Below are 20,805 nucleotides of genomic sequence, written 5' to 3'. Positions count from 1 at the left end.
AACCACAGTGTTCTGTGTGAATGTTGTGGGGGCCCGTGTTCCCCTACGCCTCGCCTGCACATGTTTCCGCGAGCTGGGAGCCGCCATTTTGGGTAGCCGGCGCGTCACGTAGGTCGTGTCCTCTTCATGACCCCGCGCGACGCGCCGAACCGGCTTGCCGCGAACGTGTGCGCGAGGGCGCGAGGGAAGGAGGACCAGTTTGTCACCTTCCTTAGCGCCACCCTCTCCCCGACCTGGGGAAGATCTCCTCTCCCCTCCGAGCTGACCTGCGGGACCAACGAGCGCTCCGGCGGGGAGTCGACTGGGCGATTTGGTCGGAATCGGTTGGCTCGGCTGTGCCTACGCCGAATGCCCCGATGACGGTGAACCCAGTTGGCTCCACGGACTCTGCCGAGAGATTCCGCCCTGATCGGTCGCCTCGGGATGCCTTCCCTGCTCCCGCGGCCGAGATGACGGATATCGAGGTCTGAGCCCAGCGGCTAGAGCGAGCGACAGGAGCCACTGTCTCCCCGCGAGCGATAGTCGTGTTGTCTGGTGTATGCACTGTATCTGCCAGGCAATAAAGCCTCACTTTGGATTGCCGGAGCCTGTCTACCGCATGTGAGTACTCGAACCCGTGCGTGAGTCTTCGGATTCCGCAGGGCTAGTGTACGGCGCGTAGCGTTCTCTAGCAAAGCTAGCCGGGGTCCTCTGCTATCCCGTACGTTAGCCCACATTGGCGCCCAACCAAGGTTTTTTGCGATGACAGGGCGGCACCCCCGCTTCTCGTTGCTTGATTCCGAAGTTCAGGGCTGGTTGTCGGACGAGATTGCTTGTGGTAACGGCTTGCGGGACGCCACTGTCGACCCGCTGCTGTCCGCCACCGTGCTTACGCCAGAGCTTTGTCGAGGCGGCGCCGATCTCCCCGATAACCGACGCGCCGCGCAGGAGAGTTACGGGATCGAGCCATCCCACTTCTGCCGGCGTGAGGCACTACGACAGCGCGAGGGATGATTACCCAGTCCCGCGCCTGTCGGCCGCCACCACTACGCCCAGGCCCCTCTGGGGCCCAGGCAGCGCTATCCTAGCAGGCAACCAAAGCGCCGCGCGGGAGAGTCACGGGAGCTATCATCCCACTCCTGCCGGCGTGCCGCACGGTGTCGGCGGGCGGAACGCTTCTTGCGACCACCTGCCGTCACCACGGGCTGCAACGAGATCATGCCCTCCGGGCCTTGGTCGTAACAGCCCAGCGAATATGTTAGCAAAGGAGGAGCTGCGCCGCAGCTCTAGCGCACCCGACCCCGCCGTGTACGAGCCTCACGGCTCTAGCGGTGCGGCGGTCGCATCGTTCGCCGACGCGTTTGCGCCACGAACGTACCCCACCACGCAGACCTCGCAAGCGGTTACGGCTAGGGCGCACGTCGCCTGCCTTACGCCAGCGTTGTCTCGCGAGGAACCACCCCTGCCTTCGGCAGCAGTCGATCTCGCACAAGCCCTGATCAACGCGGTGCGCGCACAACCGAGCGTCAGGCCTAACAGCTCGCTCGGTAGCCTCAGAATACCCGAGTACGGCGGTTACTCTGACCGCATGAGTGCTACGGAGTACCTCGAGGCGCTGCACCGCTATCAGGAGGCGTCGGGTATGGACGACAGCGTGATTATAGGACGTGTTCTGCCTATATCGCTGACCGCCCAGGCTGCACGGTGGTACCGGCTGGTGGGACGCGACGCTCGTACGATGGGCGAATTTGAAGCGCTCTTTCGCAGCGAATTCCTGCCCCCAGATTACGAGCGCCGCATGTTGAACGAGCTAGAGATGCGAACTCAACACCGAGATGAGTCTCTGCTCGAATACGTCAGGGCAATGCAGGAGTTGTTTTTGCTCGCAAAGCCCATGGCGTCTGAGGCGGAAAAGGTTGAGAGGGTGACGAGACAAGCCCACCCAACTTTTGCAGCGTACCTTCGAGGCAGTCAGTTTGCCAACCTCAATGAACTGGCCAGCGAAGCAAAACGCATCCAAGCCGATATTCTAGCTGCTCGCAGCTATCGGCCGCCTCCCCCAGCCCACGCCACGCTGGAGCCAAGGTGCGCATGGCAGGGTGCGTCCCCACCGCCCATGCCGCGCGCCGCGGCAACAGCAGCGTACGCGGAGAGCACGGAAATAGAGCCGCGCGAGGTGTCGGAGCGCGCGCTCGACCCGTACTCGTACGCCATGCGGGCGCGTTCTGACGCCCAGCAAGGCATGCCGCAGCACGGCTACGGCCGGGGACAAAACGCGCATGAGGAACCCAACAGCTACGCCCGTGTGGAAAGCTCGAGGGGACCGAACGCGCAGCGCGACAGTCAGGGAGCAGTAGCGCACTCGGAACCCAACCGCTACGCCCGTGTGGCAAGCCAAGGGAACCAGCCAGCGTTGCGCGGACAGCGGCCTCCGGCTGCGCAGTCACATCGCGGCATCGTCTGCTACAAGTGCCGCGCAACGGGCCACTATGCCCGCGCGTGCACCGCTCCCTGCCCGGCGCCGGAAAGGCAGCGCAATTCGGGAAACGCCAGCCGCCGTCGGTGAGCACTTCGTCGCTGACGGCTATGGCTATATTAGGTGGTGAGCCTGAGCCCCTAATCCCGATGGCGTGCAGGGTGAAATGCCCCAACGCACGAGCGCCTTTCGTCGCCCTTACGATCGCTGGTCGAAAGTTTGCGGCGTTGCTGGACAGCGGAGCGTCTGCTACGCTGTTCGGCGATGATGTCCTCGCTCATTTGCATCGGAGAGGTGTCCGATTGCGAGCTTGCGACATCACTTTCCACCTAACGAGCGGGAAAGCCAACTCAGGCGGCTCGGCGAGGTTGGTGGTCCGATGGGAGAAACGAGTGCGACGCCACAGATTCGTACATCTCCCGGGCCTCACAGTGCCTGTAATTCTCGGCCGTGATTTTCTGGCTCGTACAGGCATTGTGATTGACATTGCCAACGGCGGGTATAGGCAAGGCGTTCATGCAGCCCTGCTCCCGTTTGCAAAGCTGGCCGAGGTATCGGAAGCGCGCTCCGCTCCGAATATCTCGCGCGCGCGCGGCAAAAACGCAACGCTGCCGGAGACGCTTTGCACTCCGGAGGCCGCGCGAGCGGGCGGGGAAGCCATGTCTCCCACCCGCGCAGCCGCCGCCGCGACGGTAGCTGGACGAGCGCGCCTTGCGCTTCCGAGAGCTCGCGCGGGCGCTCACCGCATCTCGCGGCGCCCCACGCACCCTCCCATCGCGCAGCGTAACAAAGGGAGCCCCGAAGGGACGGCTGCCACCCCGCGCCGAATCCCGGGCAACCCCCCCTTACCGCCCATGCCGGCAGTAGCCCCTGCCTACAATTCTGGTACGGCGTTCAGCAGCGAAGAGTTCCTTAAGGGTGAGCAGAACTATCCGTTTTGTAAATAGCCTGTACTATATAATATGGATATATTGTTTTTTTTGTTGTTGTTGTCTTTGTTGGGCTCAGGGAAGAGCCGTGCTCTGAGATGGAGCGAGGTGGCGCGGCCACCGGGTGTCCGGTAACAGCTGGTATTGCTGTCGGCGCCGAGTTGTAAATATTTGTGAACCCGAATCATTGACAGGCCAGGAAGAGCCGAAAGTCTGAGGAGGGGGGCGGCGCGGCCGCCGTGGCGTCCGCTAACAGCTGGTATTGCTGTCGGCGCCGAGCGCAAAGCAGTTCGTATTGCTGCAGGCGCGTTTATTTGTTTGTTCGATTGTTTTGCTTTGTTTGTTTTCGGGTTGTTCTTTTTCTGGTAGGTTACGTTTCTGCTCAACCTAAGGGGAACTTCTGCTGATATACATCCCATCAAAGGAGGCCTCTGACCCCTTCAAGGTGGTTATCCCGCGCAGTCGGCGAAGAGCGGTTTTTGAGCTCTTTATGCGACTCGCGGGCGGCCGGTCACGAGTGGGGCCAAAGGCTTACATTTTAAGTTCTGCCACACCGTGACTTCGCTTGATAACCTCGAATGTAGTGTGTGATACCGGGGCGGCCTTCTGCCCTGAGCACACGAAATTCTGGGTTATCCAACCGCTGCACCAGCGTTAGGGTTCCCTTTTTGGCCCTAGCCTGGCCCGAGCACACTGTTTCGCTTTCCCACTCGGAAAGCAGCAGCAGGGAAGTTGGGCGTTGTTTTGCTGTTACTCCCGACTTGTTTCTGCAGCACGTCCCCCCTGGCGTTTGCCCCCGGTCTGGTCATGTCGCCCGCAGCCACACCACACGCCGCCGGTTCCGGAAGCTGCTGGTGCCTACCATCCCCGGCAGCCCAGGCCCCGTCCCCAGGCCGCAGCCCGCTTGACGCGGTCCAGCGACGATCGAGATGCGGCCTCCTGAGCAGGCACACCTGGCGCCTCTCCAAGGCACCTGCCACGGGCGCTTCACTGGCAGCACACGAGCACTCCAAAAGCTGCTCTTCTGGGCTGGTCCCTGGCGGGCCCGGCCTGCACACTGTCGAGGCCACGACCCCGTGTCGACTGGCTCTTCTTGTGCCCTTACAACCTTGGCGGCCGTCTCTGCGGCGGAAGCTGGTGGCCTTGCCGGACGAACGACTGGCTTAAGAGGCCCCTCCCGTCTGATGAGACGTCGGCCCGCCTGCTGCCTCGGCCTGCGGTTTATACCTGCCGCTCTCGCCTGCTGTTTACATCTGCTGCCTTGACCTACTGTTCCTGGGCTGCCCCACCTCCGGTGACTACAAGACGCGCTGGACTGAAGGTGTGTCGTGGACTGTGCGTGTGGTGTGGTGCTGCTTCAAGATGGGAGAACTGTTAGGAACTTTGCGGACCTTTGTTGACCGGGGGCGAGTGCTGTTAATTTCGGGGTGTGTTGTACTTTTGCTCGGCAGCGGTTGCCCAAGCGGTGTTGGCTCGGTCTTGAGGAGGGGGGGATTGTGGGGGCCCGTGTTCCCCTACGCCTCGCCTGCACATGTTTCCGCGAGCTGGGAGCCGCCATTTTGGGTAGCCGGCGCGTCACGTAGGTCGTGTCCTCTTCATGACCCCGCGCGACGCGCCGAACCGGCTTGCCGCGAACGTGTGCGCGAGGGCGCGAGGGAAGGAGGACCAGTTTGTCACCTTCCTTAGCGCCACCCTCTCCCCGACCTGGGGAAGATCTCCTCTCCCCTCCGAGCTGACCTGCGGGACCAACGAGCGCTCCGGCGGGGAGTCGACTGGGCGATTTGGTCGGAATCGGTTGGCTCGGCTGTGCCTACGCCGAATGCCCCGATGACGGTGAACCCAGTTGGCTCCACGGACTCTGCCGAGAGATTCCGCCCTGATCGGTCGCCTCGGGATGCCTTCCCTGCTCCCGCGGCCGAGATGACGGATATCGAGGTCTGAGCCCAGCGGCTAGAGCGAGCGACAGGAGCCACTGTCTCCCCGCGAGCGATAGTCGTGTTGTCTGGTGTATGCACTGTATCTGCCAGGCAATAAAGCCTCACTTTGGATTGCCGGAGCCTGTCTACCGCATGTGAGTACTCGAACCCGTGCGTGAGTCTTCGGATTCCGCAGGGCTAGTGTACGGCGCGTAGCGTTCTCTAGCAAAGCTAGCCGGGGTCCTCTGCTATCCCGTACGTTAGCCCACAATGTCTATAGCTTCTGGATTGGTACGAGTGGTGAGTAATGATGCTGCTTTAATTGCCAACTGCAAATAGAATACAAATGATAACAAAGATTTTTGAAACAGATGAAATACTAATTGCATGTGTAAAGGCTACAAATACTGCCAGGTTATAAAAAAATTGTTCTCGAAAATGAAATATTTTCATTTATGCTAAACCTTTTCTTCTTCATTGTCACTATGAGTTGCCCTTAATTATTGCATTGGTGCAACCAGGTAACAGACAGCTTATGTGGACCATCATTAGATCTAATAATAATGTGTGCCATCAATATCAGTGTGTGCTCCATTGTTATCTACTGGGTGGTGCTGGCTCTGAACTTTAGAAACAGTGAAAGGAACACGCAAACAGTGTTGTGCATAAAAGTGCTTGTATTGTGTTCTCACTATTCCAGAAACCAGTTTCTCACAGATTTTGGGCGATTACAAAAATAAGGTTTTTGCAGAAATCTCTCTCTCTCTATCTCCCTCCCTCCCTCCCTCCCTCCCTCCTCCCACCCAGAGGTTGTCTGCCTTTTGAGTGCCGCAGGTCATTCACGCCATTTGTGTGTTTGTGAAGTGCACTGAAGGGGAGACCCGTTGTTTTGTACCCAGGGTTGGAGCCAAGCGTCTACGAGCAAAAAATCCGCGACAGCCCCGTGTGGAAGGAGCTGCACTCTGTGCGCAACGTTAAGCCTTCCTTCAACACTCGACTCGGTCTCTACGGCTCGGTTATCTACACGGGCGTATTCTACTTCCTGGCACGAGGAAAGGAGCCATGGACACTGTCTCACAAAGGTACTGGCAATCTCGCGCACATGACGCTGTCGGTACCCGTTCGCAAAATCAGCTGTGCAATGAAGCCACGACTCCACGGCTGCAAATGTTCGTGCCAATGTTCATTTGGGTTTGTCTATTGCACTGTACATTCTCATAGACCAATCAGTAGACCACTCATCTTTAGACAGAAATGAAGAACCCTCACACAGTGACCAGGTTTTAGGAAGTGTTTGGAAAAAGAAATCACCTTGCAAGGGCAAAAATAATGAGTGTCTGGCTAATGGCATGGTGGGGATAATGTGGTAAGTGTAAATGTGTGCGTGTATGTGTGTGCGCGCGCTGCCTTATAATTGAATAAATACGGTAGTCTTCTTGCAAAGGCAAGTGCAGGGGATAGGCGAAACGGAGGCAGCTGTTTTTCACATTTTTTTTTTCTTCTAAAATTGGGGGGGGGGGAGGGGGGGGGGGAGGCAAAAAAAGCCTTCTTTGTTGTTTGGAAGGGTACTGTGCCTATCAATATGCTTTACTCATCTATTCATTTATTTCATTTCTGAAGTATGCATGCATATTTTGGTTGTCCTTCTCAACCTTCTTTTTTTTAGCCACCATCCTGCAGTCCCCTTTGCTTCTGTGATACCGCCTGGGGGTTGGCCTCTTGGTAATTGGGTAGCATTTCGGCTGGCGTACCCGCAAATTTTCCCGCCATTTTTTTTCGCGGGGCTACCTTGGTTGCCAGGCTAGGACTTCATTCTGTTGATTAGCTCGCGTCATACATTCACGGGTACTACATACGTAAAGGCCGCGGATCTGTCAGCTCGCTGTGGTTACAAACCCCTGCACGCTCGCGCCGCAGGCTCAGGCTCGAGCCCAGGTTCATTTTTTTCCCCGCTTCGTCCCCACGAGAGGTACTACAAACGTATTGGAGCCCATAAAGGCCGTGGATCATCAGTCTGCTCTGGTTACAAACCCCTGCGCGCTCGCGCCGCGGCTCAGGCCCAGGTTTGTTCTGTTTTTTTTGCTTCGTGCCTAGGGGAGGTACTACAAACATATGGGGCCCATAAAGGCAGTCCGTAAAGGGGAGGGCTGGCAACCATGGTAGCGCCGCGAAAAAATGGCGGGAAAATTTGCGGGTACGCCAGCCAAAATGCTACCAGTAATTGTACGTGGTGAAAGTAACAATAATATCAGCTCCGAAAATTCGTGTCAGTACCCCTTTAATATTGTGCACTGGGTTTTTTTTTTCCATCTTCTCTATTTCGCAGGTGCTGATGCCGACAGACTACAGCCAGCCAAGAGTTGGCAACCGATCGAGTACCCAAAACCGGACAATGAGGTGTCGTTTGACCTCCTCTCCTCGGTTGCGCTGACGGGCACCAACCACGAAGGGGACCAGCCACCCCACTTGACCCTCATGGACGACAAAGTCCCCGTCGAGCGCAATTACGCCGTTTTTGACGGTCCCGAGCAGAGGTTCTGCCCTGCAGGCAAGCTGCATTTCTCTTCCCTCGATTGCGTAGCGCGAACTACTTTTTAAAAACCCCTCAGATTGTTTGAACCTAATCTCCACAACAAGTTTTGCAAATCAGCTCAATTTTTAGTTTTACCTGTAGTAGACCCAAAAGTTTATGAGAGAACCTCTGTATGGAAACATTGATCCTTTTGAAGATGTGGTTAAATCTCCAGTAATAAGTTGGCATTTCAAGAGTTCAGTCAGGGCTGTAGTACGAAAATTTTATTGGCATTGATTTAACAGCGGAGCTGTTTCACACGCCGTAAGTTCATTGTTGCAGGAAAAAATACCAAGAAAATACAGAGTGCTTGTGAGCGTGTGCCTCGCAGTGACCGTTGAGCGTCCTCAGCGCGCGCAATGACTTCAGCAACAACAACAACAACAACAAAAAACTAGCAAAAACCTCGAGGAGCGTGCGAATGCCGACCACCGTGTTCTTGGCATGCGCAGTGGATTTAGAAAAAAAAAAAAAGAAACTCCAGCGCTGTCGTTAAGCGCTACTGCGCATGTTAAAAAACCTCGAGCGCTAATGCTAAAGATGAAAGGACACCCTGCTTGGGAGAGGTCACATGGCCGCCGCATTCTCTAGAAGCCACTATGGATAACTGGCAAAGTGGCTACGAGTGCGCCAATCGTTCCCCAGACGAGATGCAGATCCCGCCACTGCTGCCTCAAGTCGATGATGAAGAGCAGGTGGAAGTCTACAGTGCCGAGGATGACTTTGCATCCACCACTCCGCGAAGACGACAACCTCTTCGATGCATATGACAAGCTCTAGCACCGCAACTATGCAAATAAACAATGATACTGAAACGTAACTGTGTGTCCGGCAAGGCGCACCTACAACAGCTTCACCATTCAAGCCTTGCGCGCGAGTGCAAGCTTCCCTGATTTTTTTTTTTTCCAGCTATACAGCTTCTGTTTTAAATGAAAGATCTCTTTCGAAATTCTGCTGTCCTCCCCCCATTTCTCTCTATTCTTTTCTTTTCTTGCTTTTTTTTTCGTTTTTTTTTTCCAAGAGCAAGACAATCAAGTAACTGGTTTCTTTCACTTTTTTTTTGTGACGAAAAACCCCTCACCAAGAGCCAACAGATGTCCTCCTAAGGCAGCTTAGCAATTCGACAGCATGGTGATAAGTGAAGCTGATGGGTGGAACGGACACATAGCCAATTGCAGTAATAGTGGTTTTTCTTCTTTCATCATCTGGCTGTCGTATGTATACATGTTGGCAGCAAAAGGGATGGCTTTTGTTTTCACTGGCAGAAATCCTCCCACTAAGCTTGTTCTACAAGACAAAGCAATTGACTGAATTCAAAACTGAAACAGGCTTGGCTTGTGTAGTAGTGAGCCTGGCTGTGTTGTGATGCTTACTGGCAAAACTTCATGTTTTTTCAAAAAAGTTGCCGCATACATGCATTTGTTTTTGGTTTACACGTGAAGTACGTAAATTTACTTTACTACTTTTATCAGAAAAGTTGTTACATGAATTCTGCCAATCCTGTTCCACCATTTGCAACCTGTGAAGTCACAAATATTATAGTGCAGGCAAGTGTACGGAACAGAATACCTATTTTTATGCTTTTGGTGTTTCCTGCATTGTATTTATGGCTCTGTCATTTATAGACATAGGCCAACTTGTTCTTCGAATTCACTGTTACTCTAAAACAAACCCAGACGAAGGGCACTGATTTCTAAAAACTATAATACCCCTGTCACGCGGCAGACCTAATGTCATTTAGAGCAAATGTCATTCGCTCTTAATTTCATTAAGTCAGCGCTTCACGAGAATGCCGAATGACATTTAGCGGCAAACTGAGGTTCGGGAGCTCATTCAGTAGCCAAATGAGTAGCCTTGACAGCAGTGGCGCGCACTAGATAAGAAAGTTCAGTAATAAAGCAAAGAGTACTGTTACTAAAAACTGTTAGTAAGCTTAATAGTTTCCCCTTCATGTTGTTTTTCAAATAAAGAAAGACAAGTTCTACCAAAAAAGAAAATCTCGTCTGCAATGCATGTGCTACCCTAATACAGATATTTTGCGGACTTGTCTCGGCTTGTGGTGTCTACTGATGTCACCTAAACTGGCAATTTTCTTATTTTCACTTTAAAGAAATAATCCTTCATTATGTTTCAAAAAATATTATGTACTAAAACATTCTAGATGAGCTTGAAATACAATTTTCTGGTTTTGCGAGCTCGCTGATCACCACTATCACAATCAGATGACATTTGTTTCGTCGTGTAGACCCACACGGCCAAACCGAATGTCATTAATATCATGTAAACCAAAAACAAATGCATGTATGCGGCAAATCTAATATCAAAGTGAATGACATTAGATTTGCCATGTGACAGGGGTATAACACTCAGGGGTGCTGCCCTTCATAGTTCTTGGTTTAACACTCGCTTTAGTAGGCTTGGTACTTATTTTGCGAGTAACACATTTGAACAAATGCGAGCACATTTGACCTCAATGTTCTTGCTTCATTAGGGAACTCGTATTGAAGGAGCACATCATTTTTTAGCAAAGGACTTTGGCGTGCTGGCAAGCCTAGATATTGCAATTACCGGCAATTGTCTTGTACATATGTGATTTGATCATTTTACAGCATGAAAGGCAAGTTTACGTGCACTGTGTTGTCTGCTGCGAATAATAATAAAATGAAACTGCTCTTCTTGAACACCAGACCAAGTTGGTGCAGGTTTCAGCAGCATGGACTATTTTCTTCTGAGAAGCCCTTTTTACAGCTGTCTTGTCGTGACTTTAAAAGCCACGAATAGACAGTGGTAAAAAGTGTTTGTTGTTTTGCATAACACTCTAGTAAAAAAGGTCGTAATCATGCTACTGCACCCCCTCCTCTCTTATTTACACAGGTGTGTACGAATACGTGCCCAAGGAGACCGGTGAAGGCGTGCGGTTGCAGATCAATGCACAAAATTGCATACACTGCAAGACGTGCGACATCAAAGACCCCAGCCAGAACATCAACTGGGTCTGCCCCGAAGGCGGTGGCGGCCCTGCCTACACGGGCATGTGAGGGAGCATCCATTAGGACCGTGGGTTTAGTAAATTACCACACTCTCGCACTCAGGAAGCGTCAACAAGGGGCAGCGGAAACCGGGCACAGTATATTTGCGTCAGTAATGGAGGCTATCGTGGTATGTACAAATAAAAGCAAAAATTATTTACACCACACGTGGATGGACATGTCTCTTGCTGCAGTGCAGTCCGTGCTGTGTTGTCCTTATATTGTGTACACCTTGAAAAAGTGGCTTTACCATAGTGTGGCCAGCACTCAGTCTGGTTCGGATCCTGGGGACTGGTTGTTGTCATCTTCTAGGAATGGCCATACTTGGGCAAGCCTTGAAAGGTGCTTGCTCTGCGTCAACATTCTGCACACTTGCGGTCTGTACTCAGTCTCTGTTTGGGCTAAGGCGCAAACGCGGCTTAGAAGGTCAACTGAACACTCTCCCTTATCTAGGGACAACAATAAAGCTCTAAGCTTCTCAAGAACCTTGGTGACAAACCAGCCGAAGCAAGGGCACAAGCTCTGCACGGCAGTGAACGTGTGCTGTGTGAGCTGCAGCCCTTCAGAGAGCAGGGCTTCACCGACATCTTGTTTGAGAGGCTGGCACAGGCTCTTCCACATGCAACACGTCACCGTTGACGATGTACAGCAAAAGGCTGCAAAGGAGTTGTCAGCGGCTGCTAGGAGGCTGAAAAGCCGGTAGACCACAATGGCGACCTCCTCCTCTTGGACTTGTGACAGAAGGCGAGAAAGCATGCTTGGTTCTCGCAGAATGGCGCCGCACGCCTGCTCTGAAGACGAGGCGAACGAGTGCAGTAAGCTTGCGATTTCCAAGTGCACCCTCGAGTTTCCAACAGAGCTCAGGTCCGCTAAGATATCGAAAATAAACCTTTCGTTGAACTTGTCTGCACTTCGAAACACTCTGTCCGCTGGAATGCTGGCTGTCGCTGGCACGCTCATTACAGTTTCTGCGACCGCTTCAGTTAGGGCACGTAGGGACAGTAAGGCAGCGCTGGTACCTTCGGGTGATGCACTGCGCGTTTTTCTTTTGCTTGTGTAATCGCGCAACACGTCCAGATGCGCGAGTACTGCACGCCCAGTTCTGTCACCGAGTGGTGGATGCATTCCGTACTGCGAGGACAGTAGAAGAGCTTTCTTTGATCCCCTTTTCAACACCACCTTCGGCGCAGCTGGACCTGCAGTTCTGGTTGCAGCGGGGTTGCACGGTGAGTCGTTAGTTGACGTCGCCCCGTCGACGAGCTGCTTAAAGCGAGTTTCAATACCTTTTCCCCGCAGCTTTTCTTCCAAAGTCGCTTGTCGTATCGCGGCACTGCGCAGCTCGCCTTCCTTGAATTCGATTTGAGACTTGAGGTCATGTCGCTCCTTCAAAAAGGCATCAGCCTGCGCTTTTAACTCGTCCTGCTTGCTGAGACGTGTCTCGTGTAATTCCTTGCTGAGCGCCGCTACCTTGCGCTGCAACAACTGTAGTTGGCCGTCGTGGTTGTAGCTCAAGTTAAATGCTCCATCAACCACTCCGTTACTAACACTGCCGGTATCTGTGCGGCTGGTAGTTGGCTTCGAAGAAACTCCAGTGGCCTGGGTAAGGCAGAAATCGAATTCCTCGACTGTAAAATCACCATCCGGAAAGTCATCTTCGCAATCGCCCCCTCTATCATATCTTGTTCTTTTTGCTGGCCGGTGGTCGTTGCTTGTCGCATCCCTTGAATGCGTCTTGCCGGTGTAGCGATTCATCTGAAAGCTAACATGTGCGTGTGGAAAGCTCACTTATCGGTCAGCAGATGTAACACTTGCAGACAAGGGTCGCCGAAAAGTACTATTTAAGGCCAGTTTTAGATCGCGCAGACGACACCGCCACTGATTTCACAAGCACTGTTAGAGTGAACTAGAATACTTGGGTAGTGGAAAAAGCGGCCGCCGCCGCGTGAGGCACTTCGTGTCAACCCCGCGCGGTGGCGCTCGCGTGCCCCGCCCGAGCGTTTTTTCGCCTGGGGTAGCGGCGGGTAGGCGTGCGTTGGGGCAGTCTCCGAGGGGCTACAGTTCTTTTTTAGTGTAAAAACCGTTGATAATGCTATTAATGTACCAGGGTTTTTATGGGAAAGATAGCTACGTCGTGTATTTGCCGTTTGCTGATTTCTTCATCCCATTTGGCCAACCGAGCAGACCGCGCCATGCTTTTTTTTTTTATTCGAGCTCGCTATCATGCCGATATTTTTTTCTTCGTTGTTTGATGATTTTGCTATCGTATTGTGTCAACTGAAAAAAGAGTGGCGTGCTTTAGGCTGGCCAGCATACGTCACTTCGGCTTTTTTTCTTTATTTTCTTGCTGATTTTTCGATCAAGATCTGCATACCGAGCAAACTGCGTCGTGCGTTCGCAAACGTTTCCCGTTTTCTTTTTTCAAATTTGACCCATGCAGCACACCTGACAGATGTCTTAAAACTTCAGTGAAGTCAACGAAAAGCGCGCAAACACAGGATTCGCAAGCGCAATTTTCAGAAAAGCACCAAGTCACACGGCATAATTTTATTGCGCGATCATTTTAAAACTGCGCACTTTTCGGCGCAGTGAACACCTACAAACATAACATAATACATTATTTACATTTAATTATTTACATCTACGTTACAAGCAAAAAGAACCAAGAGTATTTAAAGAAATGTGGTGCCTGCTAGGCTCCTCCTGCAGTTTTACAAAGCAAGATCATGTGCAGCGGCTTAACTCCATAGCGTGCACCCGCTCTCTTTTTAGCTCTTGATCGGTTGATCGACTTTACAAAAAAGTGAAAACGGGTGGTTACATAAAAGGCTGTCACCTGGGCTGTAATCTTGGAGTGCTTATCACACCCAACAGTACTCTGCTGTTTTTGTTTGATGATAGCCAGCACATCTATGACACTATCATGGTGCAGCTCGTGAAAATATTCTCCAACTGCTCGATGAATCTGTAAAGGGGACCATGGGGGTAAAGAAAACCTCCATTATCCCGAAGCCTTGTGTACTCAGCTGCACCTAGCCTCAAAACGGTGTCTTTTCCTGTAAGTATAACAGTGCACAGCATTCCTCACACTCTGTCTTGAGAACGGTTATCTTGGTAACGTACCCGCAGACATAGAAGATTAACCTCTTGCCGCTTTTTGCAATGATGCATGCAGCGTTGTCTGAACTTATGTCGGGCTGCTGCTGAATGTGAAGTTCTGCCCCAAACAAGTGCGTGTGCGTGCGTGCGTGCGTGTGCGCGCGCGTTGTGTGCGTATGTGCGTGCATGCGTGCGTGTATGTGTGTTCGCGCGTGTGTGCGTGTGCGTGCGCGTGTGTATGTGATTGATTTGATTGATTGTAGGGTTTAACGCGCCGACGCAACGCAGGCGATGAGGCGCGCCGTAGTGGAGGGCTCCGGATTAATTTTGACCACCTGGGGATCTTTATCGTGCGCCGAAATCTCGTACACACGGGCGTTTTTGCTTTTCGCCTCCATCAGAAAAGCGGCCGCCGCGGCCGGGAATCGAACCCGCGACCTCGTGCTCAGTAGTGTGTATGTGCGCGCGTGTGTGTGTGTGTGTGTGCGTGTGTGTGTGTGTGCAAGTGTGCCTGCACGCACACACACACACACACGCACACACACATACCCACACACACACACACAGACACAGACACACACTCACTCACACACACACACACAGACACACACACACACACACACACACACACACACACACACACTTTTAAATAAGCCTGAGCCCGCCAGACTGTTTCTAAATATCAGCCCGCGTCCGACAGAGTATGAGCCCGAAAAAAATCGGCCTTTTCAACCTAGAGCGACTATATATACAGATATATCGCATTTAATTTTCTTAAACTTGGACCGAGCTTTGTACAACACACACACACACACACACACACACACACACACACACACACACATATATATATATACATATATATATATATATATATATATATATTTATATATATATATATATATATATATATATATATATATATATATATATATATATATATATATATATATATATGTATATATATATATATATATATATATATATATATCGTAACATAGAAAATATTTTTTGTGTACAGTATCAGCGAAAGATATTTTTAACGGCGCCGCAGTGACCTCGCACTTTGATTTTTTTTGTTTTTCATTTAAGCTAAATGATCAATGCGGAAACATTTTAGCATCAACCATCACGAAGACACTATAGGCGTCTTCGATTTGGCTGCACTCGCTGCACTCATTCCGGTAGTGCAGCACTCGCCTCTTCGATTTTCGAGTGCAGCGCGCGGCGCCTGCACTTTTCTCTTCGCTTTACCGACGGTGCAGAGAGTGCAGGATGAGTTCACGGCTTTCCCTGCACTTCCCAGGGAGGAGGTGCAGAAGCAGACGACAAAAGTGCAGGACCGGTGCTGCAGTGGCGGCGCCTGCGCTGAACTGGCTGAACTAATTCTGAACTCAGGCAGAAGGTGCAGGCCAAATCGAAGAGACCTACTGCATGCATGCGCTCGAGCAAGCACGTCCCAAAATATTTTTGTTGAAGCCCGAGCCTGGCCCGGGCCCGATAAAATGCGGGCTACCTGGCCCGGGCCCTTGCAGTGCACTAATCCACGCAACACACACGATACGTTTTAAAAACTTCACTCAAGTCAGCCAAAAGCATCAACATTCGCAACCGTACGTAGTTCTAAGAAAAGCACCACATGGCACATTTTATCGCGCGATCATTTTAAAAGTGCACAGTTCATTGGAGCGCTGGTTACTCATTAACATAAAATAATTACCGCTTTAGAAATGCACAAGTTCATGAAATGTACTGCCCACGTCTTGCAAACGTAAGATAATTATGAACAGTTAGGAACTCAACAAGTAAAAGCAGGGTAAAACAAATCGCAAATATAAAATATTTCTAGCAATCACATAAATTTATTAGGGGTGCAGTCCCACCCCACAATACTGCACAAACCTTTCAAACTGCATGAGCCATGACCCTTCTGCAATTAGAGACCGTCGCACGCATAACACCCTGTCCGTATTACCAATAAAAGACAGAATCAAGAACACTTAAGGATCAGTGCAGTGCCTGCAAGGCTCCTCTTGTAATTACACACAAAAAATACCATGTGCAGCGGTTAAAATACGTCAAAACACAGCGTGAATCACCGAACAGCAGCATAGCGGCACGTCGATCAACGCGCGCCGCTTTGGGATCTCCTCGGGCGGCGCACACCAGCGCCACGCGCGGCGGTTAACACGTTTGGCTTCACGGGCGCCGTGGGGAGCAGCCGCCGCTTTTTCCACTACCCAAGTATTCTAGTTCACTCTAGCACTGTTCTCGACTTGTCGATCATTAGAAGTACTGGCTAGGATTGGCTGCAGTTGGCTGACGTTGGCTCATAGAGAAATAAAAAAAACCAGTATTTCTTTCTCTATGGTTGGCTTGTCATGGCTTTCAATCGTTTCAATGATGTATTGTGGCGGGAATACTTCAAACCTGGGCTGGACCGGCTGGACCACAGATGGATCTTGCTCCATGGACCATGGGCTGAACTAGAGCCACTAGGCTGGGCCATACAGGAGGCGATGGCTGGACGGCCTGCATAGCGCACGTCATAGCTTGCGTTCGCAAGATTTTTTGTAAAGCCGAAAATGACAGGTATGACACGAGTCAAAACTCGTGTTTGTTCCCTTTGCAAACTTTTGTATGCCAGAAGAATAACAAATCTTTTGAAGAACTTAAAGACATGCCAGAAACAAATTCAGAGCCTCTGAAAACACAACTTCAATCTCTGAAACAAATTCAATACCTCTGACAAGACAGTTTTCAATGGTTTCGATGTTGTCTGCTTACAATATGCGGACGATAAACCAGCGTCTCTAAAAATCTTTTTATCAGCAACTTCTCCGTTCGCCCACAAAGTTTACACGAAGGTCGCGTTTTGCGGTTTTGTTTTACGCTAAGAATGGTGACGGCTCTTACCTGCATGCTTATTTTGGAGAATAAATAAAAACAGTTTTCGCCTAAAATTTTCAAATTTTTGTTGAAAGCTGGCAGCACAATTTTATATCACAAGGAGATCGCAGAGCGTGCACTTTGCACTGAACAGTGAAATGACCCTCAAAGACAACATACATACATCATAGGCGTGAATCCCACATTTTGCCCTCTTCAAATCCTTCAAGACTTGAAGCAGACAACTCAGAATTACGTACGCTCCTAGTTATAGGCAGCGTCTTCTGCCACGCGCGTGGCACCAGCCACGCCCCCCTGGCAACGGCTGCTGCCACGCGTGACGTCATAATGACGTCATAACAATAATAATTGTCAATATTTTGTGTAGTGTAGTCCGAAATACACATTTTTTTTATTTGTAGTACAAAATAACGCACCATTGAACTGCTAAAACTTTTCTAAACAAACAATTTTTGTTCTTGCGGGAGCAGCCGGCGATGCTGCTGCTGCTGCCAGCTACCGTATCGCCGTATCGCGTACATGGAGTCGCGTATCCGAAAGCGTGACGAAGCTCCGATTTTCTCGGGCCGACAACGTAGATAAACCGAAGTTCATATTGTTGGAAGCACTATCTGAAAACGTGAGAAAGTTGCTTGCGATTATGTATTGCGTGGGGACCCAGCCAGCCTTTCCAGACCGCAGCAAAATAGCCGCTCTCGAGTAATGTTGACCCGTGACCGCTTGGTTATGCTTGGTGTACGCCGATGGTACCTGCGTACAGTTTCAGCGTACGTGAGACGACGTCGCACAGCCGACTGGCCCCGTTCGAACAAGCTACGTTCCACACAAGAAAAGTCACCGTCCGAGCGTAATTCTGTGAACCTTCCGACGCATGTCGGCGCGGCGGCATCTGCTATCAACAGTTTGCACCACGGCAAGTTTGCACCACGACCTGAAATCGCGGTGTGTGTTCTCGAAATGAAGACAACTTGGCAGCGCCAAAAGATAATCGGAATATACAGTGCCGAGGATGAAGGGTAGTGGCGGCAACTGTTTTTTACTAGGCACGTGTGCGCATTACAATTACAGACAATTGCGCCAAAAATAGCAAAGGTAATCTTTGGTGTCCCCACACATGTACCACGTATGTACCACTACAGTAGATCTCCTCTTCTGAAATATTCGCAAGGAAAACTTCCGAAAGTCGGGAAGTTCTTATTTTCTAGTGGGCGAAATTGTAGCTTAAAATTTGTTTTACACCCACGATACGTTTTACGAGCAGAAAAGTCTTGTGAGCATGCGCCACAAGCATCATAATTGCGTGATATTCAGCGCTTAAAAAGATTTCCTAGTAGAAACCAAAGATTTCCTAGTAGAATACATGATTCTACGACAGTTTAGGACCTGTGACCTTCAAAAGGTAGACTAGCTAGACGCTTCATCGCATAGCCACGGCACTGGTATAACTTTCACGTCTCACTGTACCGTGGTGTACGCTATGTTGGCCAGACTTGACTGAGTCCCTCATGCAAAGGAAGTTAATTCAGGACACCCAGACAATAGGGTCAGAGAAGAGGCTGTACAGACGGTAATAGGAAGGGTGTACGCTTGGCCGGCCATCATGTCTAATACACCTACATGCACTCCAGCATATGAAAACCTATGGGTTCTGCACAGGCTCAATGAGCAACGTCAAACAGAATCTAATCTTAAGATGTGCCTGGAACGTGAAAGCATCTACGGATTGTTTGTGTAAACAGGTATAAGCAGCGAGCATGCTGCAAATGTAATTGATAGGCAAACGTCAAGGCTGTCATGGGGCGAATTTAACAAAAATAAATGGTGAAAAAGATCCCAATTTCAAACTACACTGATGTTATATGTGCATGCACTATAAACACAGTCATCAGTATGTTAACTGTACGTAAACACTCAAGTGATATGATCAAACGGAATTAGAGGCCCCACTACAATCGCCCAGTTATGTTTCTTTGCAGTGGAATAGGTCGGTATCTGTTAGTCGCACAAACAAGATTCTCTGATGCCATGGAGAAATAGCTGGAAAGTGGCTATGGAGCTCCAGCTGCTTTACACATTTTCTGTAATACTGTTATTTGTTTGAAGTTTGCAATAAAATTGATGTCATTTGTTAGTCCTTTTAATGAACGAAACTTTTCGTGGCCACAAAACAGTGGTCGATAAACAAATGCTCACTTTCTTTGGTGGCTTGTAACGATTCACTAGAATTTCACATGGCCAACCCAAGGAATACATGGCTCGTACACTGCATGGTAGTGCTAGTCTCCAAAAACATTTGACAGGACGACTGGAAACTAGCGCGGCCCACACGCTCCATAGGTGGAAACCAGTAGCCCACCCACACAGTGCCATAAAACAGCTAATGAATGGAGTGAGTCTCTGCTAAATATTGGGCAGGTTCAAAGGGTAGGTTCGCATTGATAGATTTTATGCCATCGCTCACTGTGCGTAGATTAACTATTTAACGGGCAGAATAGTCATTTTTGTTATTTTGGACAGTTCTTCAAGGGTTGCCTAAATGTTCTTTAACAAAACAAAAAGTGAAAGCTCTCAGTTAGGGATTTTAAAAACATTGTTTAGCTTCTCCAGCAATTGTCCCAGCCTGAAGGAACTCGGCTGATAGTTGGTGCCGACTGTCGTCCTCGCTTGCTAGCTCCCTGACCAAGCACATGAATGCAGTGACTAAGAAAGATGGTGACCAAAGTGAGAAGAGAAGGCTGATCCCGTACAACAGCCCTTGATCATCTAAACACCAGAAAAAAACGCCGATGACTCACAGGCCACGACTAGGACGTTAAAATACCTTTTGACATACATTTATAAAAAAAAATCTTATGATTACACACAGTCCCTCCATAGAAAGGTTTGTTTCAGACAAGGTCGTTGAAATTTGTTATTAGTAACAACATAAACTCATCATTGGTCCCTTTCATTCAGCACACTTACCGGCTTCGGTTTAAAAACCCTGCTGTTTCTATTTCACGTATAAATGAACTGCTTATGCAATATTCTCTTATTTACCTATGTTCGAAGTAAACTGTGTTATACCGTAAAATGTGATGTGCCGAGTGCATGCAGGTGTGACATTCTTCAATCTGACATGCAGAACATGAAGCTCAGTGCTGATAAACTTAAATCAGGGAAAATAAAGCTTCCCATGTTGCTTCTTTATTTTTGTAACTATTCTCTCTACCAAATACCTTGGTGATAACTCGACTAAGCTCACCTTTACCCTAGGCCTTTATAATTACTTTGCTCTGCAATAATACATTATCAGCTGGAGCATGCCTGCTGAATTCAGGCCCCAACCACGATTTGCTATTTCACATTTGCAGCTGTATGAAATGTTGCTCTTTAGGTTTTGCCAATGATTTCCAACAGGCCACTTCACTAGTGTCAAAACCATTTTATACCTTTAATTGCTATTTATAGCAAACAGTATTATATCATTTTTCATAACACATTTTGTTGTAACCTCATTCAATGATTTTGTTACCCCGCCAGCCTGGTTCATAAGTCTTTGCATGAACATGCCCATCTTGTAGCTAATCTGCAGTAACAGACACCACACATTTTGGCTTTCCAGCGTAGCTTTGGTGTCCGCAAAAAGGAATCTTTTTCTTGGCTCGTCTGCACCGCTTTGTAGAAAAAGATCACTTGCTGGTTTGGCTTTCCCGCAGGACTCTAGTGTAGTGCAAGAGAGTATCGCTTGCTTATTCCTTTTTTGTTGAGGTTTTAATGCTGCATCTTCCAGAAGAACCCTGGCATTTTGTTTAGAAATGGCGCTTCACAGCACAAACGGTGCACAGAAAGTAGAGCTACTCACTTTTTGCATAGACACGGAAGTTTGGCAGATCACTTGTCATTGACAAGCGTTTGA

The 20,805-nt window shown here is 49.9% G+C and overlaps 1 protein-coding gene across 1 annotated transcript in view; it reads left to right on the top strand.

The window, feature by feature from the left end:
• Positions 1-11,068, top strand: part of Etf-qo (electron transfer flavoprotein-ubiquinone oxidoreductase) — a 30,756-nt gene extending 19,688 nt beyond the window's left edge. Inside the window, exons 11-13 of the mRNA XM_077703360.1 lie at positions 6,200-6,382; positions 7,627-7,848; positions 10,747-11,068. Of these exons, the coding sequence (XP_077559486.1) occupies positions 6,200-6,382; positions 7,627-7,848; positions 10,747-10,910 (569 nt within the window). The 3' untranslated portion in view covers positions 10,911-11,068. The remainder of the gene's footprint in view (positions 1-6,199; positions 6,383-7,626; positions 7,849-10,746) is intronic.
• Positions 11,069-20,805: the final 9,737 nt, after the last annotated feature.

This window comes from Haemaphysalis longicornis, unplaced genomic scaffold (assembly GCF_048455015.1).
Source record: "Haemaphysalis longicornis isolate Haplotype H1 unplaced genomic scaffold, Haemaphysalis longicornis Haplotype H1 scaffold_3, whole genome shotgun sequence".
Taxonomy (NCBI): domain Eukaryota; kingdom Metazoa; phylum Arthropoda; class Arachnida; order Ixodida; family Ixodidae; genus Haemaphysalis; species Haemaphysalis longicornis.
Note: the sequence above shows the minus strand (reverse complement) of the source record. Positions and strands in the feature narration are given on the sequence as shown.